We start from the raw sequence: 25,570 nt of genomic DNA, 5'->3' as shown, positions 1-25,570 counted from the left end.
CCTAACATAGCCACACCTGTAACACACCTAACCTAACATAGCCACACCTGTAACACACCTAACCTAACATAGCCACACCTGTAACACACCTAACCTAACATATCCACACCTGTAACACACTAATCTAATATAATCCCTCCTGTAACATACCTAAGTTAACGTAACCTTACCTGTGCAAGAATCACTGATATCTCACACCACGTGGGGGAGGGGAACACAGAATTCCTACCAAAACTTTGATATTTCCCAGAGGCCCAAATTGCTGGGGTCAAACTGACCCCAGAGATAAAAGATGTTAGTAGATGTAATTTGAGTGCTGGTGTTGCTGCCATATACTATCTATTTACAACATGTCTAATATGAATATTATATTAGCCCTTTGAACCCCATCCTTATTACTCAGTTCTTGACCTTGAAACAAATTATTTGGTTAGTGCTATGAATTATTAGGTAATGGTATGAAAATAATATTTATGTTGTGATATGTTGTGATGAGAGTTTGGAAACTAAAGTTTGACCACACATAATGGCCTTTAATGGTTAAGGGGTTAAATATATATCAGAAACAGCACAACCTTGACCCATGGAGTCTTGACCCTGGATCTTTGGGCCGGTTTTATTTGTGTGTTTCCTGTGTTGAGTATGTTGAGTACACTTAAGTGCACTTGATCACAGAAAACAACCTCAAAATGGTGACCCTTCACATGATGCATGATCCGTTACCGGTGGGTCTATTGTATCTGAAGGGCAGCTTTTTCAAGTGCAGTACTGAGCTGTCTCTGCCACGGTGTCAGAATCAGAATCACTTTATTGGCCATGTATGAGGAATTTATCTTGATCAAAGATATTGCAAATGGTAAACAGATAAATGAGAAATATAATTCACATGTACTAACAAATGTGTAGGTATCCACTGTATAAACTGAAAGAACAATTTCCCATGGGGACAAAACACATTTTTCATTTTTATGATTTTTTTTTCCCAGTTCTGATGTCTTTACGGCCAAATTGGTGAATGACAAGTTTTTTGGCCATTTTATATTTGCCCTTTTTATGCAAAACTTACACTAGAAGCATTGTTTGTTTTCCTTCTCTGTATTTGGTAGCCATGTGTCAAAATTTTGGTCTCAATATAAATACTTATTTTGCCAAAGTATTGACTTGATATCTTAAAAAAATGATTTACATTCTTGAAAAGTCAATATTTTGAGAGTAAGCCAGTATTTATGTAACCATTCAGCGAAGTTCAGACGTGTGCGGTTAAAAATGAGAAGACGTAGGCAAAGTACAAACGTGGGTCAAAACCAGGAAGCGATAAATGATCATGAATGTGATCATAACACCAGGCAAACAAAATCCAGAGGGCAAGACAAAAGACAGAGTCGAAAAATGCAGGCAAAAAGGTTCAGAATCACAAATCCAAAAAATCCAGCAAAGGTACAAAAGGGCAAAAACAGAGTCGAGGAAACAAGATCGGGGTCAATAAACAGAGTAAGTCAAAACAGAAGAAACGCTCAGCAAGTTCAATAATGAAGCAACACCTCGCAAAGAACCCATTCTAAGGCCTGGGCTTATATACTACACTAAACTAGTCATATGACAAACACACAGGTGGAACCATTCAATATTCTGGTGACTGAGAGCGCTGATAGGTGCGAGGCTGATCGTCACTGATCACATGATCACCTCTTGACTCCTGGGTAATGGAGTCCATGAGGGACGCCGATTCTACAGGGAAGTCTGCCGTCATGTGAGTTCCCAAGGTGTCTTGGGAAATGTAGTCCATAACACTAAGAGAGTCCATACAAGGCGTGACAATTTGGAGATAGTAGAGCATTATTTTAAAATAATAGTAAATATTGGAAAAAAATCAGAAAATTCTAAATACTAAGCCAGATGTTTTCAGAAATATGTTTTTTATACTAATTCATATTGAGAAAATAAGTCATTATTTTGTGAATCTACATGATATTTTGAGGAAAATTTTAAGTCTTTAAATGATACATCAGTTACTGCAGTTAGTGCTGCATGTGAAGTAAGAGGTGAGGGGCTGTTCAGCACAGTGAGGGGTGTATAATTCTGCTATGACTTTGTGGTTCAGGTGGAGCAGCAGCATTCAGATACGGCGCGAGTGCTCTTACCTGCCTCACCTTCTTCATGGTGCTTTGTTGATTTGCTTGTACAGGACACAGCATCTGAAATTATCATAGACGTACACCGGATGTTTATTGCTTTGGGCAACATCATGATCCCATGATCATCTCTTTCAGGAGCTCTTTGAGTTCTGGAGAAGCTGGAGGGCTTCAAAGAGACAGTGGTGGAAGTGCAGATCACGGCATAATCTGGTGCGAGTCGATTGTGTGCCTCATTCAATATTTATGCATCTACAAGTAGAGCTTCAAGTGCAGCTGGAGCTGGGTCGCTAGAACCGCAGTCCTCAGAGAACCGGTTTGAGCCTCTGAAAAACAGAGAGAAGAAAAGGAGTTTTTCCTGACACACTTTTTTCCTCATGTATACTGTAAATGCAGCTGTTTTGATTGTGGAGAGAGCCGCGGGAATTCTGCTTACGTTCTTTGGCACGCATAACGATCTGCTGTCAAAAGCTGGCTGATGTAAAATCACTTTCATTGTCATGCAATGCGGGAGAAACAGCAGACTGGATGTATTTTTCATCCCGTCCTAATTACGTTTGTCCATTCAGGTTCTCCATTTACAAATGAGACGCCATTTCCGTGCCGCTAAGTGCAACGCACTGCCATTTTTCCCAGCCTCTGTATGTGGGGGGGTAGCGTGAGGAGAGGTCAGCCTCCTTTCTAATGCATAGCCTATATATGCTCTCTGCGCTTGGCTGGGTCGTGTGGACATCTCTGCAGTTTGACGCTGAGGGGAAAGGACTGCGGAGGCATGGCGAGGCCCAGCTCTCGCTCTGACAACAAGCTGTCCAGACTAGCTGCCATATTACCACTGACATCCTCTGCAGTATCACAGCAAGGCTGTGAGTTCATGTCGGGAGGTGTCAGTATTTATGAGAAATGCTGTCTGACCTACTAACCTGCCCGGACTGGCCACAGTTTCACTGAAATAAATGTGTTGTTTTGTGGGTAGCTACTGCAACAATAACAGCAGCAACAACCAAATAATAATAATAATAATAATAATAATAATAATAATAATGGATGCAAATTGTGGCAGCTTCCTTTTTGAACCAATCACAATTAGTTGGTGATTAATCGTTAACCAACAAACCTAAAAACACGACCCAAGAGAACATCAAATCAAATCACATCAAATCAAATCATGTTTATTGTCACATCACATTTACACGTGTGAAGGTGAGTAAAAGATCTTAGGTGTGTAGCCCTCTTGTACTTAAATACAAAAAAAGTATATGAACATTTAGACTCTAAATATCCACATTAATAAACATCAGTATTGCACCATTTCCAACGTACAGTTTTTGTAACGGTAATATAGGTTATGAAATAAAAGCTATGATATGTACAGTTGTACACATTTACATATCTGCAATTATTGAGTCTGACATAGATAGATGAAAGCAGGGTACGTTACTCTGTTATCAGATCAAAACCTCGTATCTCCAAAATGGTAACTTTACAGGAGAAGGAAAAAACAAACTTTATTTTTATTGTAAGTCAAAGGAAACCAGAGGTTTTTCATTTTGGGCCGTTTCTTTTGGTCCATTTATCATGAAATTTAAAGAAAATGGAAAGGGCAAGAGGTACTTTCAAATTATGTCAAAAACTGAAAAACAACAAAAACGGAGATACAAGGGATATATGCACATTATCATACAAGATATGGATAAACGATGTACAAGATGTCAATCTATATATGCAGGTGTAGATTTGCTAGATTAAAGTTAAAGTAAGATCAGACTGAGAGTTAACCAACGTATACAGTCTGACCGGGGTCAGCTTCAAGTTTATATGCATAGTTTAAACAACAATCAACAGAAAGACAGCAGTTCAAAGGTTTTATGTTTTTTTGTTATAGGACTAACTCCATAGGCTAACCGTTAGCTAAAAAACACAATTTCAGGCTGGACACTCTTTAAAAAGATGGTTCTTCAGGGGTTCTTAGGAAAGACATGTACTTCTATATAGCGCCATGAACACTCAAAGAACCATTTACCGCTGCTGTCGGAGCAAAACCTCGTATCTCCAAAATGGTAACTTTACAGGAGAGGAAAAAAACACACTCTACTGTTAATGCAAGTCAATGGAACCAGGATTTTGCCAAGTAATTTTGGACCATTTCTTTTGTAATTGTTGTAATGCAAAATGTTGTATTCATTAAGAAAATAAGCAAAATGACTGAGAATGATTTTCAGTGGTGATCTCAGACTTTTGGACTCCACTGTGTATTGTGTGACCTCAAGTCCAAGATTAGCCTAATTAGCAGTAAATTAGGGATTTAGGTTCCCTGGAGAGCTAAAGGAAAACAATCTCACACACAGACAGCCACATTTCTGTGGTATGGATGTATATATTAACTGTGTTAACCAGACCTAATGTATAACAACACTTTCTTTCTTTCTCTGTTCTTTCTCACTCTTTCACTCCTTTCAGTCCAGCCAACTGTGATCACGACAGACATGTTTGTCAACAGTATTGGGCCAGTAAATGCCATCAACATGGTAAGTGATTCTCCTGATAGCGAAAGCTAATGCTATCCTCTTAATGCCAATTAAAGCGTTGTTAAAAGCCATGGTCCCCTGCTGCTGGGAATTAGGTCTCCTTTCAATTAAAGGAACAGTTTACAGTAAAGGTATCAATGCGAAGGCAGAAACAATGACATGAGGTTTTCGAGGAGTCCCTCAGGGTTCTATCTACGGCTCATTTTTGTTTCTGCATTTCCTGTGTTCAGTGGGCTTCCTCCATGACTCATGCTGGACTAATTCAGTCTTGACTTGCATAATCTACTCAGAAGATGCTTGTTTCTATTTTGGAGCACAGGAATTAAGCTGACTGATATAAATAGCACATAAAAGGAATGATAAGATTAGTCGACTGAATTGGTTGGAGTGTTTACCATCGCTTAGCCGGCCATGAGTAAATGACGGGCTTTTCTTATCAGGCCTAAGGAGTCATTGTGCTCTGTATTGTGCCTTAATTCTAACAGTGATTCTAACATCCATATTGCATTTATCTGTTGTAGAAGGTTAGACCCCCTACTGGTCATTATATTTATCTCTGCTGATCATGTCTTCAAAAAACTGGAAGTGTGGTTATTTGTGGTAAATCAATATTTAGTTTTTTGAGGATGGCAAACATGTTATTGAGCAGAAATAGTGCACCAGCAAAACAGCAGTCCTGCTTTTAAAAATGATTTTTAATTCAGGCTTTTCAGGAACAGGCAGAAAATTTAACAATTGATTAGATAAATAAAAATAAAGAATTAACATACAACATACACTACTGTTTGGAAATTACTGTTTTGATAATAAAATAAAGCCAGTTTTATTGAAAAAAAATCTATAAAATTATTTACTATGTTCTAATATTTCACATTTCACATAATTAGTAGGACTTTATAAGTAATTAATGTTTTAGATGTACTTAGATGAACAGAGCTCTACATGAACAGCTGAACACTGTAGAACATCAAGAATGATGCTATAATGGAATTAAAGTCAAGAAAGATTAATTTCTTGACAAATATGTACATAAAATGAAAATTACAGCATGTTATTTATCATGTAATGAGTTCTTATTAATCTCAGAAGACTCAAAATGTTGAATACAATGTCTACAAATACCATTTGGTGACTATTTTAAGATTTTTATATTAAGATTTTCTATTAAGATTTTATTGCATGTACAATTACACAAGTTACAAATATCTAAAGTGATTCCAAACTTTTGAACAGTATAATGGGCCGACATTAAAACAGAAACTTGTTACTGTGCACTTTTAATCTGACAGCAGAACACAAGCTGGTTGTTGTTGTGAACAGTTTCAGTATAATTTGTTATCTTTTTGTTTCCTTGTTATAGAAGATGCTGTTGGTCATTTATTTAGAACTGCTGCTAATGCTTGATACAAAACTGGTAGTTCTCAGGATGACAATAACAAATCATCATAACGTCCACAAATTTTAATGCCTGATTCCAAATTCAATTTATTTACAGAGAAATTAGCAGATGCCTGATCTTTTCCTCAGTGTTTATTAGCTCATGCAGTGTGGGCTAAATGAACATATGAACCACACTAACACATTTCTAGTACGTCCTATTAGCCAAAGTAACAATATGAATAACATTTTTTGCTCTTTATTCACCCACACTGACATTTTAAATCCATAAATGAAAAATCAGCTGAAAGCACATCAGTGGAAAACACATTTTCCTAGTCTCACCTTTGTAGCTCTCGTTCAAATACAGCTTTTAAACATCTTTTAAAGCAAAAACCTTCAGCAGCTTCAGGAGACGATGCTGGGCTGACGTTGTCAGGAGAACTAGGAATAAATCAATGAGCAGCAAACTAACAAAAGCAGCAGCTTGGTGGAGCTCCAATTCACCTCAAGATCCTCCACAGTGACAAGAACCCATGAGCTGTATCAACAAGAAAGAGAGATATAAGGAGGAGCTTGACCACTGACTGTATATAAGATATATATGAAATATGCACTTTGTGACTGCATATCGCTGCTGTTGGAACAAAACCTTGTATCTCCAAAAAGAGAACTTTAAAGTAGAAGGAAAAAAACCTATGTTGCTTTTAATGTAAGTCAATGGAACCAGATGTTTTTACAAGTAATTTTGGCTCATTTCTATTGGTTCATTCATCAATGAAATTTACACACAATGTAAAGGGTAACGGGTGTTTTCAAATTATGTCAAAAACTGAAAATCAGCAAAAATGGAGATACAAGGTTTTGCTCCGACAACAGCAGAATATAAAATATGATATATACATTTAGTGTAAACCTACATATCCCACACCCATTGACTGTATATATGATATATTTGATATACACACGCATTGACTATAAATGTATGGCTTTTAATGCAATGGAAGGGTCAATTTAATATGATTAATTACAGTTAACTATGCAAAAAAAGTGTTTAATCATAATTAAGTACACAAAAGAATACAATTAATTATGAATGAATACAAAAAGAATACAATTATCTGTGATTAACTACACAAACTAATGCAATTAATCATAATAAACTTGCCAGAAGAATGTGATTAATCACAGTTAACTGCACAAAAATGCATTGTGATTAACTACAAAAAAGAATGCTGTTAATTGTGATTAACTGCGCAAAAACAGCCTCCTGACTCATTTGAAGCCCCTGTGTTTAAGTGAAGTGGTCTTGAGAATATTCTGGGTAACATGTCAGAGCCTATGTGGTCTCTGGCAATGAAACAAGATGATGTAAGCAGATATTTAATTTTAAACCGCATCCTAGAGGCATGGCATTCACAGCGCAATCCATTAGCTCCTTCATCTTTCGTGGATTTATGAATTTACAAAGAGGACGGGGACGCGCCGTGCATCTCCTCGCTGCTACATGCCTTTTGATGTGAGCAGTTTTTTGTGTGTGTGCCATCCCAAGAGATTTCTTCAGCCTCCTCGGAGCTAGCGCTGTACCGTCTGATGGACTGAGAGAGCTGGCAGGACCTTCTCCTCCGCACTGGCGCTCTGACACGGTGTGAATTTGATGCGCTGTGTTTTTGTAGGGGTCGAGAGCAGGGAGGGTGTATAAGGGCAGAGTGACGAAATCATAGGCTTTTGCACGGCCCTGTCAACAACAGAGAAAAACAACACCATGCTGCATAAATAGGACAGTGTTACGAGACCACAAGTGATGTGGATTTGAGCTTTCATTGCACGACTAAGCTCTGAAAAAAAGTCGATTGTTAATACCTCTGTCTTCTCAGCCGCTCACAAATCCCTGATTCAACCACCGCCCCCTCAGGGAATATATACATATATAACAGCGCTGCAAGAGTCAGAGACCACCCTTCATTTATTAAATTTCCAGTAAAAACAGGAGATATTTCTGAGCAGGTTAGTTATAAGATAATCCACCTGTATAAAGAAGGAGAAAGTCAAATAGGAGTTTCCAAAACTGCAGTTCAAAAACTGATTAAAAGCTACAGAGAAAATGTTTCAGTGCTGTTTATCTGCCCCATCAGATAAACAGCACTGAAAGCTCTCATCTCTGAGAGAGAGGAGAAAATCAAGCTGCTTCAGATCTGAAAACATCCACAGGTGTTTCTGTCCATCCTTCCACTGTGAGAAGACGACTCAGCGCTGTGGGTCTGAAAGGATGTGTAGCTGTCAAGAAGAACCTCACTGAGAAAAGGAGACGGACACATCAAACAAAGAAGCTGAACGATGGACTGACCACCCCAGAGTCCAGACCTCAACACCACTGAATGTGTTTGATTACTTCAGAAAATGATCAACCAGCTTCTAAGACTGAACTTTGGAGGTGTGTCTGCAGATTCTTTGAGGAACTGAAAGTGAGTCTCCTGAAAAGAATGGAAGCTGGAATAAAGGGAAAGAGTGACTCACTGAACACTACACAACTGATATTTTGTATTATATAAATGGCAATTTTGACTAGAAATTAAATAAATGAAGAGTCTCTGACTTTCGCACAATACTGTATATGTGTGCTGTCGTATGCAAACATAAGTTAACACATCCTCTACAGAGACGTCTGCACATTTGAATGTGCACTTACTGTTGAATTTAACATATCAAGAAAAAAGTAATGAACATAAAATATAAAATAGCCTGTGCAAAAGTTATGACACATTTTATGTTATATTTTCCCAACATATTAAAGTCAGCAAATAAATAGAAATTGTGCTCTAAAATGTGCAGAAAAAAAGAATATTATGCTTAAGCGTGTGTCAGTAGAAGACGTGTCAACTTATTTTTCACTTAGTAAATCAACAAAACATAATTTGACCAGGAGTGTTCAAACTTTTGCCATGATTGAATATCTTAAAAAAGATCAGTGCTTCACTTTAAACCTCTGCTCTTGCAAATAAACAAATAATTAAATTAATAATGGCAGTGATGATAAAATATCCCACTTGGTCGCCTCCTTTTGGGCTGTTTAATAGAGAAGCGAGGATCGAGGATAAATGTCTTACCATGTTTTTCAGCCGGGTTTCTCATTCAGACATTATTCAGGGAATGAAGACTGACCCTAGAAGAAAGTTGGAGAATGCTCGTGCTAAAAGAGATGACCCATTAATTGCCCCGTTGAACCTTTAATTTTCAGGTTGAGGGCCTCAATGTGGCTGAGTTCAGTGACACTATTAACACTGACAAAAGCCTATGTGTTCTGGAACGGGTCGCTCCGTTCTGCATTGTGCTTTGCCGTGTAAAAACGTCCACACTAGAAAAGAGGCCTTGAGTTCTTTACAGTTTGTAATACCCTGGTGCTGGCAGAGGATTTCACCACAAAGCCCTGCCACATACAGGGATTAAGTAGCTGGGATTGCTTTGGGTGATTTTGGCCTGCAGTTTGCACACAGCTTTGCATTTCCCTATATCGACTGCTTATTCGAGCGTGCTTGGGAAGATCCACATAAATAGCAAAAACATTTGCTTTGGTGATTTGACTCAGCTGTCACCAAAGCTTCTACAGAAATAAATATCTTCAAATTTATTTAAGGTGTTTTGTTTATGTCAGCTTTGCTGCAAAGCTAAGCAGTTTTTTTCTGTAAGCAAGCGCTATTCAGATGCCTGAAAGGCTGGCTGAACTCTCCAGTGTAAGAATATAAGCTTTGGGTCCATTGTTTACCAACACTGACAGAGTAAACAGAGAACGAGCATGTGTATATAGGCAGTGTGGGGTGGATTACAGAGGAAATGTAATCTAGAACTGAATACAAATGGCAAGGATCAGAATCAGAATCGCTTTGTTTAGCCAAGTATGTTACACAAACAAGGAGTCAGTCCTGGTGAGTTACGTCCTGAAACGTCGAGGCGTCACAAGATCACGTTTCACAGCAGAAACGGTCAAACTCCAGCGCTGTTCTCCAGCAGAACCCGATAAATCCGTTCAGCCAATCAGCACGCAGTATTGGGGTCAGGTGACGTAGAACAGAGAGACGATTCATACTGGACACAAAGACCAATATTTGGGGGGAAAAGACTGAATTTCATAACTCATAGTGACTATATAGGGGGCAGTGAGGCGTCTGAGACTCAGCCTGAGGATTTTCAGAGCTCTGATCTTATAGATGATTAATATTGACATTAATGGCTGTTTGTGTTCAGTTTTTCAGCTCTTTACCTGCTGTTTTATGGTAAAGATGTTAAATACTGACCTTAAAAGAAACTTGTGTCCATTAAATGGCTTTAACTCTGAAACATGAAATGACCATTGGAGTTATCTGCTTCTGACAAAAAACATAATTTAATGATTAAACATAATTTAATCAATAAATTTTAATATTGTAAGTTGTCTGTATTTTGTTGAGATATTTTTACTTAATCAAAACAACCCAATTGCAGTTTGACTGGTATTGCCTGGAATGCAATAAATAAATAATGATTTATGAAAATTCATTAAAACTGAAACGTCTTTCTTTGCAAGTGAACTCTTTAAGTATTTTATTTAGAGAGAAGTAAGATAAAAATACAACAAATGGAATAAAGAATACATATGAGAATATAGATACCATAACTAATACAAATAAATAAGAAACTATTATATATAGAATATTACCAAACGATGTGAACATTTGCATAAATACGTTACACCAAGAATAAAGATTTTTTTTTCAGTATTCAAAATACAATTCAGACTTAAAACTGAACATTTAAAAATGCGCATCATTGCATTTTTACACCATTTGAAAAATACCAGCTGCTCATTACATTGTGTGAATTTTTCAGCAACAGAAACAGAAATTGCCTTCCTGTCTATACAGAACTGACTATAAAATTCCCCTAACTTTTCAGTGTGTTCATGGAAACTCACCAGATTATCTCAAGGAACTTCTAATACTCTGTAATTCCAGTTTCAGTCTCAGGTCTAACACTAATCATCTCCTCTAACTTCCCAAAACTAAACTGAGGGTTCCACAGACACCGACTTCTTCATAAAAATGTATTCATATTTATTTAGAAAGGCCTTTTCTCAAATGTTATTGTGGTTTATAATGTACTTATTTGTTTTTTTTAATATATATTGTGGCTATATATTACAAAATTGTCCACTTTTTGTTCCTGAAGTAATATTGGGCCTCATTCGCCAATATTTTCCTGAGTTTGTTCTTAAGTGTGTTCTTGAGAAAGGTCCTAAGAAAAAGTCAACGTCATATTACTGCCGTGTTCTCAAAGCGCAGAACTGTTCTCACCTTTGTGCTCTTGAGTGTGTAGATTCTGATCTTACCTCAGAACAAATCCCAGATAAGAGAACACTGGATCAGAATCTTCATCAGAACTGCAAGAAGTTTTAAGAAGAAATGTCTTCATATGAATGGTTGGAGAATGAGGCCCAGTGTTTGAAACAAGATTTTTGAGTGTCAAAAACATTTTAAAGGTCACCTGATATAAAATTTGAAATAGAGAATCCTGAGATCCTAGAATCCTGAGATCTTAGGAGCCTTGATTTAAACGCCTTCTTCTTCCTCCTGACAGGAGTACACCATCGACATCTTCTTCGCTCAGACCTGGTACGACAGCCGCTTGAGATTCAACAGCACTATGAAGGTTCTGCGCCTGAACAGCAACATGGTGGGAAAGATCTGGATCCCCGACACCTTCTTCCGCAACTCCAAGAAGGCCGACGCCCACTGGATCACGACGCCCAATCGCATGCTCCGGATTTGGAACGATGGGCGGATCCTGTACACTTTAAGGTAGAGAAGAAGATGAAGAGGAAGTCTTTGTGTGTTTATACTGTTAGGCTGCTGTGACACAGTGAAACTTTCATGCTTGAAACTTTAGTTGCTTGAAACGTACATGAAACTAAATTTCACTCGTCATGTATCATAAAATGTCCTAAGACTTATGATTTCTTTTGAATTTGGTTGCGCCAAAAATATGTTGCATGCAACTCACAACATGCAACAAGCATGAAGGTCTCATGCAAAGCCAGCCTTATCTTTGATGTTCTTGTAAAGAGGGTCGAAATTTGCATTAGCGTAAAAGTTTCATGTTAGCAGTGAAATTAGCCACCCAGCTGCTTATTTGATATTCATACAGACAGCATTAATTTATTCATTATGCAACTTTGGGCTAGTGGCTTAACTTGCATGAAACAGCTGCATAATTGCATAAGACAAGGAGAAAAAAAAGCTCATATGAAATTAAATCAAACCAAGAGTTTTAGACTCTAACGCCAAATAAGGACGTGGCTTCCTGTCATTAATTCCATTATTATGCCCACTTAAATGGGTGCGATCCAACACTGCAGACTGTGAATATGTGTGTGTGCTGTAGTGAAATGAATCTTGGCCTGTGTTGAAGATGTAATTGAGGGAGTTATTTCTGTCTGTAGGTTGACCATCGATGCTGAGTGCCAGCTTAAACTGTATAACTTTCCCATGGATGAGCATTCCTGTCCCCTGGAGTTTTCAAGCTGTAAGTCTGGCCATATGCTCTCTATCTATTCCCACCTCATGTTCTGTTCTTCTCTCGCTCTTCCTCTCTCCTCCTCGCCCTCCCCTTCCATTGCCTGCCAAGAACACAGCTCTTTAACACGCTGATAAAGACATCGGTGCTCTTTCCACCAGAAACAAATATCCTTAAAGCTACTCTCTGATTAAAACTGGTTTTTCAACATTTCTGTATAATTAAATGGTTGAGATGTAAACAGAGTGGTTTGGTGTGAAACGTTCTGTTCTAGTGAAACTTACTGAGTCAGAACTGTTCACAGTGGTGGTGATAGGAACCAGACGTCCACCTCTAAAAGCTCCCTCATAGACTTAAAACTGTGTTTCGGTAGTGACAAACATTTTTTAAATAAAGTTTTTTTTTTTAATTATTATTTAAAGATTAAACTCATGATAAATATAAATCTTTCAACTTAGCTCTGAAAATAAATCAAAAAGATCTTTAAAAATATGCAAAAAAACATGTTAGTGTTATTTTCACAACTGTAAATTTAGAGGTGAGGGTTTTGGAGCAGACGCGTCCCAACAGAAAGTACCCTATAAATGATCATTTTGTCTATTGCTGTTGTTGGGAGAAACCCTCGTATCTCCAAAATGGTAACTTTACAGGAGAAGGAAAAAGCCTACTTTACTTTTAATGTAAGTCAATGGAACCAGACTTTTTTCCAAGTCATTTTGGGCCGTTTCTTTTGGTCCATTCATCATGAAACGTAAATATAATGTAAAGGGCAACAGGCACTTTCAAATTATGTCAAAAACTGTGATATATTTAGCATGTCTGTGGAATTTGAGGTGCCAAAATGTTCCTCCTATTTAAGGTGGAAAGGTAACTTTAATAAGAAGCCGGTTTCAGGTTCGTAGCTCCTCTGCTGATGCTGGATGTTCTAAGAAGTTCTACATCAGTTCTTCAGTAGTTAATGACCTGCTACATTTGTACTTCTGCTGAAGTCCTGTGTTGGTAAAGTTTGTGCTTCACTGCGGTACCAGCAGTGTTCCTGGAGGATGGTTTCAGGGTTCTCCTCCTCCCGTCTTCAGCGCTCCTTCTCCTTCTGCTGCCTGCCAACACTGTATCTCTTTAACATGCTGATAAAGACCTCAGTGCAGCAGAAAAACTCCCGCGTCTCTGCCTTCGCAGCGCGAGGACGGATAACGAAGAACACGTCAAACCTTCTCCTCACGGGCCAAACGAGACAGCAGCAGACAGGAAAGCTCTCTCTCTCTCCCTCCCTCTCTCTCTCTCTCTCTCTCTCTCTCTCTCTCAGTCTCTCTATCTCTCTCTATCTAGTTCAAGTTCAATAAGAAACACAAACATAAATAAGAAAAAGATTATATAGATTATAATAGAATACTAGAAAATAAGTGTCTGTCTATCTATCTATCTATCTATCTATCTATCTATCTATCTATCTATCTATCTATCTCTCTCTCCCCTTCTTTCACTCTCTCTCCCACTCAGTCTGCTTCTTTCCTTCTTCCTCATTTTCTTGTTCTTTTTGTCTCTCTATTCTTTCTTTTTCTGAGTCTCCCTTGCTCTCTCTTTCTCTCTCTCTCCTTTTTTCACTCTCTCTTTCTTTCTCCTGCACTTTCTCCTTCAGTCACCATCTCCCACTTTTCTGTTTCTCATTATGCTTTACTCTCTCTGCCTCTTCTTTGCTCTTCCCTCCCTCCTCTCTTTTCTTTCTTTTCTCTCTTGATCTATCTTGCCTTCTTTCCTTCCACTCTTTCTTCTGATCTTTCTTCTCCTCTTTCTTGAGCTCCCTCTTCTTTTCTCACCCTCTTTTTTCACTCTCTGTCTCTCTCGCTGGCTTTCTCCTCAACTTTCCTCTTCAGTCTGCATTTCCCTTTTCCTTTGTCTGTCTGTTTCTCTCTCCTGCCATCTCTTTACCTTCTTCCTCTTTTTTCTTATTCTCTCTCTCTCTGCTCCATCTCTTTCTGAGTCTCTCTCTCACTCTCTCTCTCGCTCCTGCAGTTTCATCTTCAGTCTCCATCTCCCCCTTCTCTGTTTCTCAGTCTTGTGCTCTCTCTCTCTCTCTCTCTCTCTCTCTCTCTCTCTTCTATGGTAATCAGGCTGCTGGGGAGAGGCAGATGCTCTGTGGGACGGTCTCTGGGGAGAACTTCCTAAATAGCTTCCATGAAAAACGGGGGAGAAAAATGGGGGATTCGTATCCCTAAATACAGCACAGAGGAGGAATGTGCTTAAAAAATTAATGAGCGACTGCGGATGCTTCTCCTGCGGATGCTTCTCCTCGTTCTCCCGCTGCTGCTGACTTCAACAGGAAAGCCTCTAAACTCACACCTGCGAGAGATCCGCGCTGTTAAAACTGACAGGCAGCCGATAATCCACAGCGGGCGACTCCTGCAGGGCGCAGAGGGACACTTTAACTGTCCATACTGTCTGTCCTGCTGGACTGATACACTAACATCACTGCTGGATGTTTAATCAAAGACAACATTAAAGGGCCCAAATCCTGCATTTCCCTTTTATTTTATTTTCCTCATGAAGTCCACTTAGAACATCAGTGTGGCTGCAGAATCAGCACTCAGCATCACTTGAATGAGCAGTTGTGAACTGCTGTAGGCTGAATAGGTGGAGCTGAATGGGTGGGGCTAAACTGCTGATGGCTGAATGACCAGTCATGTGGCAATGTCATCGTTATGACATCACACTCATGATAAATTCACAACAGGCTTTATTCTACCTGCGGACTGTGTGGACTAGGGAGTAAATAAATGGTTCTAAAAATGGTTCTCCGTCCACATTTGACATTAAACTGTGCTGAATTGGCTGACAGATGTGACAGAATCATATCTAGAAGGCTCAGATCCTGGAGACTCCCTGGAAGCCAGTGCAGCTTTTTATTTCTTTTTTTTTTTGTCCTTCACTAGATAGTAGTGATCCAGCTGACAGAGCTCTTGACTGTTTATTTATTTGTTGTTTCTTCCTGCAGACGGCTACCCCAAGGAGGAGATCGTTTACAGGTGGAAGCGCAGCTCCGTGGAGGTTGGTGACATTCGCTCATGGAGGCTCTACCAGTTCTCCTTCGTGGGTCTAAGGAACAGCACAGAGATCGTTAGGACCGTGTCAGGTACTGTGTCTGCTTGGCTTTGCTGGCTTGTGCAAAAACAGAATGCAGGGCTGGACTGAAAAGCAGTTGTGAAAAACTGACAAATTGACTGATTAACCTTTACAGTAATTTACAGTTTAATGTATGTCTAATGCAGTTTCCATTTGAGCCAGAGGAGGCGACAAAGTGTTAATGTACACATTCCCAGCTGTGTAAGATAAATAGAGCCAAGACTGACAGATCAAAGTCAAGAAAGCTTAACAAACTTCACAAGTCGATCTGTGTGAGTCATGAATCTCTGAGGTGCGAGTTGAGTCTCAAGTCTCTGAGGTGCAAATCTAAATTGAGGCTCGAGTCTCTGAGGTGTGAGTCTGAGCTGAGTCTCGAGTCTCTGAGGTGTGAGTCTGAACTGAGTCTCGAGTCTCTGAGGTGTGAGTCTGAGCTGAGTCTCGAGTCTCTGAGGTGTGAGTCTGAACTGAGTCTCGAGTCTCTGAGGTGTGAGTCTGAACTGAGTCTCGAGTCTCTGAGGTGTGAGTCTGAGCTGAGTCTCGAGTCTCTGAGGTGTGAGTCTGAACTGAGTCTCGAGTCTTTGAGATGTGAGTCTGAGCCGAGTCTCAAGTCTCTGAGGTGCGACTCTGAGTCGAGTCTTGAGACTCTGAGGTGTGAGTCTAAGTCTCAAGTATCTGAGGTGCGAATCTGAGTCTCGAGTCTCTAGGGTGCGAGTCTGAGTCAAATCTTGAGTATCTGAGGCGTGACTCTGAGTCTCTAGGGTGCGAGTCTGCGTCAAATCTTGATTCTCTGAGGTGTGAGTCAGAGTCGAGTCTCAAGTCTCTGAGGTGCGAGTCTGAGTCAAATCTCGAGTATCTGAGGTGTGAATCTGAGTCTCGAGTCTCTAGGGTGCGAGTCTGAGTCAAATCTCGACTATCTGAGGTGCGAATCCAAGTCAAGTCTCGAGGTTTTGAGTTACGAGTCTGAGTTGAGTCTTGAGCCTCTGAGGTGCAAGTCTGAGCAGAATCTCGAGTTTCTGGGGTGTGAGTCTGAGCTGAGTCTCTAATGTGAGTCTGAATCAAGTCTGGAGTCTTGTGTTCTTGATATTTCATTACTTATTATACTTATTTTTTACATCTGTCACAGATCAATATTAATTACCTTTGATATTTAAAGAACATGCAGACTTTCAGATTTGTGTTTTGCTTGTCCCAAACCACCATTTTGAACGTGTTGTTTCTTTTATAAAATCCTGCTTTGTGTAAAAACGCGTTGCAGTGATGTGTCTGATAGTTTTAGGTCTTTGACCTGCTCCAGACTGTATGGAGAAACTGTTCCACCCCATGTCCCAATTAACTTCGAGAAAAGTAACAACCTAATTTTGATCTAAAAGTTCTCAAAGAGCTCTTTCTAAACAAAAAGAGATTTATGTTTCTATTTACTTCCACTTTATGAGCTCAACCTACTTCATAGGTCTACTATACAGGTGTATAATTACAGACTGTAGCTCATCTGTTGAAAACAGTTTAAAACAAGTCTCCAACTGTGAAGCCACAAATGGGTTCCCAATAAAGTGGACAGTCAGTTGTCAGTTTACATTACATGGCAGTAAATAATTAGAAATCTTCCACAAATACATAATGACGAGTCATTTATTGCTCCATGGCTGGTAACAAGTTCTAGGTATTAACCAGGTAAGTGGAAGGTCATTTCCGACAGCTGGTGACCATATGGATGGTGTTTCTACATAATTTTCTGTCTTCTGTTTGGGCCTTCAGGCTTCTGAATGGCTGGTTCATGATTGCTCTCATTATATCCATCCATTTTGTAGCTGATCGTCCTCTTTTACCTTCAGCTGTTCCGTATAATGGTCTTTTCCTATTAATTGGTTCTTCCTAGGCCATGGATACACTACACTCTCAGAAATTAAGGTAGTAAAGTATATATATACTTTGTAGTCTGTTAGCAATTGCATAGTTAGAACTTGTGTGGCTGTAAAAGACCTAAAATATTGGAGTTACCTTACAGTAACATTTTTTGTTTGTTTTGATGGCTTTTGTTTCCACAAAACAATTAATGTTCATCAAATTCAAATCATAATAAATTTTCTCCTCTTCTATTTGCAAACACTAATGTGGTATGCAAGTTTACAGTCTACACTTTCAATCTGCATACGACCTCTTCACTTGTTTCAGGGAGGTAAGAGTCAGAAATTATTAACCCTCTGGGGTCCACAAACTCACCCATGTATCAAATTCTCTGTCTCTATATCTGTGTCTGTATCTTTGTGATGATCCAGCTCAGAAATCCAGTTCAAACACTTCCTGAATCTGTAGAGTCGCCCTTTCCATTCCATCTTATCATGAGATCATACGAGACTCACATCCGGAGTTATGAGCCTATGAAGAGGGGCTGAGATACACGTCATCTGCCTCTCACCGTGTGGAACTGGTGGATTGGTGTGTCCGTCTACATTCTGTGTGAAACTGACCAATGGACGCTCAGGAAATCACTAAGCACTGACCATCACGCCGGAAACCCTTCATTCTTCATTCAGTCCACATCGGAGACTCATGTGAAACGGCGTGCAGAGAGTTTACAGCTGCTGAAGCTGCTGCAGCGGTTTTGGAAAGTAGTGATGAAGATAACGGAGCATTTAGATATGAAACATATGAGGATCATGATATATGAAGAGCCTTTAAAGGAGAGTTTAAGGAGAGATGAACAAATCAGAAAAATGACCTCAGACCACAGAGGGTTAATATGAAATGATAACATAAGTTTTGTTATCACCTCAGCTTCTTGTTGGTATGTAGCAGGAGAAACATCTCTTCGTCCTCTGCACCATGAATTAGAATTTAAATGGCTGTGACAGAGAAAGAAGGAGCTGAGAGAGACAGAGTGAAAGACAAATGGAGGGAGTGATGGACAGAGATGGGGGAAACATCTGCGGCTTTAATGGCCCACCAGTAAATCACACTGTTTGATCGCTGGAGAGAAACACAGAAGCTTTAAAACTCATTTGTTTGCCTAAGAGGCTCCACAGCAGTGAGTGTTTACCAGAAGGAGCATGTAGGTTTCCATTCTCGTAAAGCTGACAGGTCCAGTCTGAGAGACTCGTGGAGAAAAAGCGATAAAGAGCCGTGCAGCAAGGTATCGTTTATGCAGACAATTTGCTTAAATGGTTATTGATCGAGGAAGAAAAGGCTCAGAGATAAAAACACACAGCCTGAACAGGCTGAGCACATGGAGAACCCAGGAGCTGCTGTGCTGAGAAATATGTATGTACTAGTATAATTTAATATAATTCAAAACTAAACAGACTCCAGTAGTGTGAGAGAGGCCCTTTTCACATGAAACAGAAGTAAAACAGTTCTGCCATTGCCTTATGGACAGTTATTAACCTACAGGCGTTCGTATCACTTCAGCCACCACAGAAAGGTGAGTCACTTTATCTTTGTCGTAGTTGCCAAGATTGAAATGCAAGGATGTGTCCAGAACTGTTGGAGAACCAAACACCCAACAATGTGGGAGTCCAGACTAAATAAAGGATATAAATACTTAATGGAAAAATTCCTTCACAGCTGTCAGAGCAGAGTAACGTCAGCTAACATCTACAGAGAAATAAATCCATAGATATACATACCTAGATGCTGCGTTGGGTCCAGCCAGGCACATCAGCGGCACCACCATTTTAAGGCAGTCAACATCACTGCTGGACAGCATTCAGTACCATTACAGAGCAGCAGTTTAAGAAAGATACTGTCCAAAATTACACTATTTCGGGAATATTACACTCAGAAAGTGGGATAGGATTATATAACGGAGGGAACGCAGTGATCCACACTCATGTCTGTGTGATGTGTATTGTCTGTGTGATGTTTGTGTAGATATGGCCGTGTGGTTGGTGATGCACAGAGAACCTGTTGATGTGATTGTTTTTCCTCTGGTTTTATATTAAGCTTATTTCATTTCATAGTCTATTCAGGGGCACCAGAAAGGGACTGCTGCACCATTTAAGGTGGAACGGGAAAACTCAAACAAGAAGCTGACAAATAGGAAGCCAACTTCAGCCTTGTCCTTCTTGCTGTGTTTTGGGGGTTTATTTTATTTTTATGTGGATTAAGATCAGAAGTGATTCACACATTGATGGATTTGCTGATGTGTGTTGTTTTGTTTCTCACGCTAAACTTGGTTTTTAACGTCAGGTCCAGACTGAATACTTTCCCTGCTGGTCTGGACGGCTAATTATCACGATCAGTTATTAAAGTAATAAAAGCTACCGAGAGCAGATCCGTGCAGCCTGGATTAATCTGTGTCTGAGGATTATAACTACACAGATTTGGTGAAAATCGGTTGAGTAATAAGGAAGTTGTGGCTGATTTAATCCTGAGACTCTTCGTCTCTCAGTACAAGTGAATTTATTCACAAGCGGATCTTGACCTCTCCAACATGGCGGACGTGCAGACGTATCGCCTCAGATAGAGAACAACAGACAATGCAGCTTTTAGGAATGTATATCAATGGATAAATCAATAAAGGATAGGTGTAAATAACCACATGCTCACTAGCAGTAAACTAGATGGCAAAAAGTTAAACTCGCACACGTCAGCAGGGGGGCGTGTCGGGTCGTCATGGTCTGAAGCACCTCTGTAGATGTTTCACACAAACACTGAACGAACATCTACTCCCCGCTGAGTGCTTCTTTGCTGTATCTTTGAAAGAAATGTATCATTTGTTATTGCAAGTATTTGTTAAATATTTTTTGATTATGTTTACCAAAAATTTTTCATTCTTCTTTTCTTACTTCATGAACAAAATTAGTTTTTGTGTTGCTACATCAAGTAATGCAAAAACTATTTTTGTTCATGAAGTAAGAAAAGAGGGATGAAAACAATGATTTGTCAGAATCAAGAACAAAATATTAAATGAACACTTGGAAAATTAAATGATGAAAAAAAAAAATGATACAATCAGCCATGCATGAAATAACAGGAAATGAATATGGGTAATTGTTGACCAATACCGTGCATTAGAAAATGTTTTAATAGCTTGTGCATCAAAGAGTTAAAGCACAAACTGCACGTTACTGTTAGTCAGCAGTGAAATGCTGACACAGAGGTTCTTTTACTCCGTAGGACAGTTTATTCCTTTATTAACTGCACAAACTCATTTCTCCTTTGCTCATCGTCAGCTGGCAAACCACTGAAACTGAGATGAGGCTGTTTTTTGCTCAAACTCAAACATTTGAATGAGCCGTACACGCTTTACTCTTCATCGTTGTTATTGTCGAAGCAACGTTACCCTGCAACAAGACCTTCCAGCAGAAAAGTAATGTGGAAATGTGAAAAGGGCTTATTCTCCTAATGTTAGAGCTGACTGTTCATTACTGCATAAAACAATCCATTTTAGTCAGTACCTACAGACCTGTGCCAAAGCAAAATAGACATTCAATTAGTTTCCAGTCAAAACAGCCATTAAGTACAAGTTATAATTTTACAAGAAGTATAAAGAAGGGAAAAATCAAAAGAGAAAAAAAACAGGAGTTTCCAAAACTGGAGTCCTTAAAAAATGATTAAAAGCTACGGTGGGGCTCCTAACAACCACCTGGAAGACCTGGTAGACCCCAAAACTGCCCCCATCAGATAAGCAGCACTTAAAGCTTTCATCTCTGAGAGAGAGGAGAAAATCAAGCTGCTTCAGATCTGAAAACATCCACAGGTGTTTCTGTCCATCCTTCCACTGTGAGAAGACGACTCAGCGCTGTGGGTCTGAAAGGATGTGTAGCTGATCAAGAAGAACCTCACTGAGAAAAGGAGACGGACACATCAAACAAAGAAGCTGAACAATGGACTGACCACCCCAGAGTCCAGACCTCAACACCACTGAATGTGTTTGATTACTTCAGAAAATGATCAACCAGCTTCTAAGACTGAACTTTGGAGGTGTCTCTCTCTCTCTCTCTCTCTTTCTCTCTCTCTCTCTCTCTCTCTGTTCAGAGCTATTCTTAGTTTTGACCTTCTGTATGTCGTAGCGTGCGGCTGTGCCGTTGTCCGTGTGCGTCGGTCTGTGTGAATCTATTCAGACTCAGATGCCCCGAGACATGAACACACAAAACACACACACACACACACACACACACACTCACACACACACACACGCCTGCACAGAGAACAACACAGCTGCTCTGTCTTTTTCAACATGCGTCTCCTCTCCATTATAACAGCTGCTGTAGAAGAGCTGGTGTACTCAATGCAGCTCAGTGTACAGTTCCAAAGAGGGGTTCTAGCTTCTTTAACACTCTTAGACTAGAACATATATACATGCAGCGCTGCACAAACCCCAGAGATCAACTTTAATTGAATTATTTAAGACATTATACTAAGGTATTTATATTTCCGGAGATACTTCTGAGGAGATTAGATATAAGATGATCCAAAAGTTTAGGATTCTCGTAGGGTCGACTTCTTACATGTGCACTCTTATTAAAGACGGTTCTTCAAGGGTTCATATAGAACAATGAATCATTTGCTGATTAAATGGTTCTCTGCATGGTGAAATCGTTCTTCAGATCGATGGAGAACGTGTCGTAAATGGTTCTATACAGCACCAATAAAGGTTACTCTATTTTTTAAATGTCAAGCTTGTCACACTAGCAGAACCCTTTTTGATTCTAGAACCACTTACAACACATTTTCCATTAGTCTGAAGAACCATTTCACCATGTAGAAAACCATTTCGTCGTGCAGATGGTTCATTGTTCTATATAGAACTATTGTCTTGTCTAAAGAACCCTGGAAGATCCATCTTTTTTAAGAGTGATAATAAATTATTAATGGCACAGTTATTTAACACCATTAACACATTTTCCTAAGTTGACCATCAGGCTGAAGCCCAGCTGCAGACACTGTATGTTGCACTATGTGTAGCTCTGCAATTGCAGCTCTTGCATACACATACAGTTTTTAAATGATGTTTGTATGTATGTATATTTAATGTATGCTTTACTTGAAAAGAGATGTAGCTCCAAAGTAGTGTGATATTATCAGCCACTCCTAAGCTCTAGTAATTTATCTGCTCTGTTGAAGATTATGTGACAGTCCAACTCTACATTTTTATCAGTTTTTATTTTTCTACATCATTTAAACACAAGAAGTAGCTCTTTACATTATGTTAAAATTTACTGGTGAATGGACCAACAGAGATGCTAAAGATCACTTGAAATAAAACCTCTTTACATTAACTTATATTTAATGTAAAGAATGTCTTTGTGTTGTCCCGTAAAGCTCCCATTTTGCAGATACATGTTTTTGTCCTTGAATATCGATGATATTTAGAGGCTGTTTGTTGAGTTGTCGACTATTGGTACCATGTTAAAATAAAACTATACTTACAAAGCATTCATGAACGGCTTAAAATTAATTTGTTAGTGGTTATTAGTCAGGCACAGAAATCCAGTTCAAACACTTCCTGAATCTGTAGAGTCGCCCTTTCCATTCCATCTTATCACGAGATCATACGAGACTCACATCCGGAGTTATGAGCCTATGAAGAGGGGCTGAGATACACATCATCTGCCTCTCACCATGTGGAACTGGTGGATTGGTGTGTCCGTCTACATTCTGTGTGAAACTGACCGATGGACACTCAGGAAATCACTAAGGACTGACCATCACGCCGGAAACCCTTCATTCTTCATTCAGTCCACATCGGAGACTCATGTGAAACGGCGTGCAGAGAGTTTACAGCTGCTGAAGCTGCTGCAGCGGTTTTGGAAAGTAGTGATGAAGATAATGGAGCATTTAGATATGAAACATATGAGGATTATGATATATGAAGAGCCTTTAAAGGAGAGTTTAAGAAGAGATGCACAAATCAGAGCCCAGGGGGGTGAAAGTAAAAATGAAGGTCACTGTTACCCTCTTTATTTATGTGTTGTAACTGCTTATTAATGATTTTAAGGTCTATAAGACCTAATAAATGACCATTAATAAACTCATTTTAAGCCATTCATGAATGCTTTATAAGAGTAGCCTTATTTTAAAGTGGTACCGAATTTTTCAGTGAAGATGGAGAAGTAGAAGAATGCAGTGCGGCTCCATCCATCCCTCACTCCCACCCTCGCTCTGTAACTTCATATCTGTGTCTCTCTCTCTCAGCCAAGCAGTAGGAGTGAGAGAACAACACTGACTCAGACAGGATCCCCCACAACACAGCTAAATACCAATTACACTCGCCCTCTCTCTCTCTCTCTCTCGCCCTCTCTCTCTCTCTCTCTCTCTCTCTCTCTCTCTCTCTCTCTCTCTTGCTCTCTCTCTCCTGTGGCAGTGTAATCAGGCTGTAATTAATACCTGGATGGTGATGTCCAACCTGGAAAGCCAAAGACTAATGTTGCTATAGTTACTGCAATAAAAATGACTCCAACCCCCCCCCCTTCAAATTCATGCTCTTTATTTCATGATGCTGAACTTCTGATAGAATTCTTTTGGCAATATCTGTTTGTGTGACCCGAAATAAAAAGCATATCAGATTGACTGGTGAAATTGTTGCTTATGTGAATGAATTGATGCAAATAGTAAACAAACAAATGCAAATTTGCAAAATGCATGGCCACAAAGGCTATCACAAAACATACAATGTACATATTTACTGTATAATCTAAATGTACAGAGTATTTACAGCAGTACAGACCAGGTAGGTATGACTGTAACTAGGGCTACACGATTAATCACATTTTCATTGTTATCACAAAACTATTTCCACAACAGACACATCTTTAAAGGCCACAGTCATAAGATGAATTTAATTATGTTCCATATGTGCAGCACATTAAAGATGCCATTATATTTACGTGAAATTTTTTAGGAGCTTATATAACAGCAATAGGGTGCCTTGAAGTCCAGCCTTCTTTGGGAAAAGTGAGTGATTTAACCACTCTGGTATACAGCTGAGTGCATACCTCCAAAACTACTGTTCTAAAGTATGACCTTGTAAAATCCTTTAAACATGTTCTCATCGTGTGAAGTAGAGGTTACAACAAACTTGCATCACCATAAGGATCATACACCGATCAGGCATAACATTCTGACCACCTCCTTGTTTCTACACTCATTGTCCATTTTATCAGCTCCACTTACTATATAGGTGCACTTTGTAGTTCTACAGTTACAGACTGTAGTCCATCTGTTTCTCTGATACTTTGTTAGCCCCCTTTTACCCTGTTCTTCAGTGGTCAGGACCCCCATGGACCCTCACAGAGCAGGTACTATTTGGGTGGTGGGTCATTCTCAGCACTGCATTAACACTGACGTGGTGGTGGTGTGTTAGTGTGTGTTGCGCTGGTCTGAGTGGATCATCAGTGCTGCTGGAGTTTGATCGGTGTATAAACACGCATCATTCATATATATGTGTATATATGTGTATATAAACACACACACACACATATATATATATATATATATATATATATATATATATATATATGTGTGTGTGTGTGTGTATGTGTATACATATATGATGAGCCTTTGTGTTCTTTGTGGTCAGCAGTGGTTTGTGTCTTTCAGCTCGCCATTTTTGCTCAGCGTCTTTCTTATTGTGGAATCGTGTACATTCACCTTAACTGAGGCAAGTGAGGCCTGCAGTTCTTTAGATGTTGATCTGGGTTCTTTGTGACCTCATTTTGAGTCATTGATGTGCTCTTGGGGAAATTTTGGTAGACCGGTCACTCCTGGGAAGATTCACATACTGGCTCTCACTGTGGTTTGCTGCAGTCTCAGAGCCTTAGCAATGGCTTTCTAACTCTATATATGCTGTTAACTACAGTTTAATTATCGTAGTGATTGCCAGCAATAACAAAAGCATATTGTAATTTTATGTACATTTCCTTTCACTCTGAG

General features: G+C 39.4%; 1 protein-coding gene across 1 annotated transcript in view; it reads left to right on the top strand.

Moving 5' to 3' along the window:
• Window positions 1–25,570, top strand: part of gabrg2 (gamma-aminobutyric acid type A receptor subunit gamma2) — a 91,131-nt gene that overhangs the window by 25,688 nt on the left and 39,873 nt on the right. The window contains exons 3-6 of the mRNA XM_036588993.1: window positions 4,590–4,657; window positions 11,645–11,865; window positions 12,507–12,589; window positions 15,570–15,707. Of these exons, the coding sequence (XP_036444886.1) occupies window positions 4,590–4,657; window positions 11,645–11,865; window positions 12,507–12,589; window positions 15,570–15,707 (510 nt within the window). The remainder of the gene's footprint in view (window positions 1–4,589; window positions 4,658–11,644; window positions 11,866–12,506; window positions 12,590–15,569; window positions 15,708–25,570) is intronic.

The sequence above is a fragment of the Colossoma macropomum genome, unplaced genomic scaffold, assembly GCF_904425465.1.
Source record: "Colossoma macropomum unplaced genomic scaffold, Colossoma_macropomum, whole genome shotgun sequence".
Classification (NCBI taxonomy): domain Eukaryota; kingdom Metazoa; phylum Chordata; class Actinopteri; order Characiformes; family Serrasalmidae; genus Colossoma; species Colossoma macropomum.
This window is presented reverse-complemented; position numbering and strand designations above follow the sequence as displayed.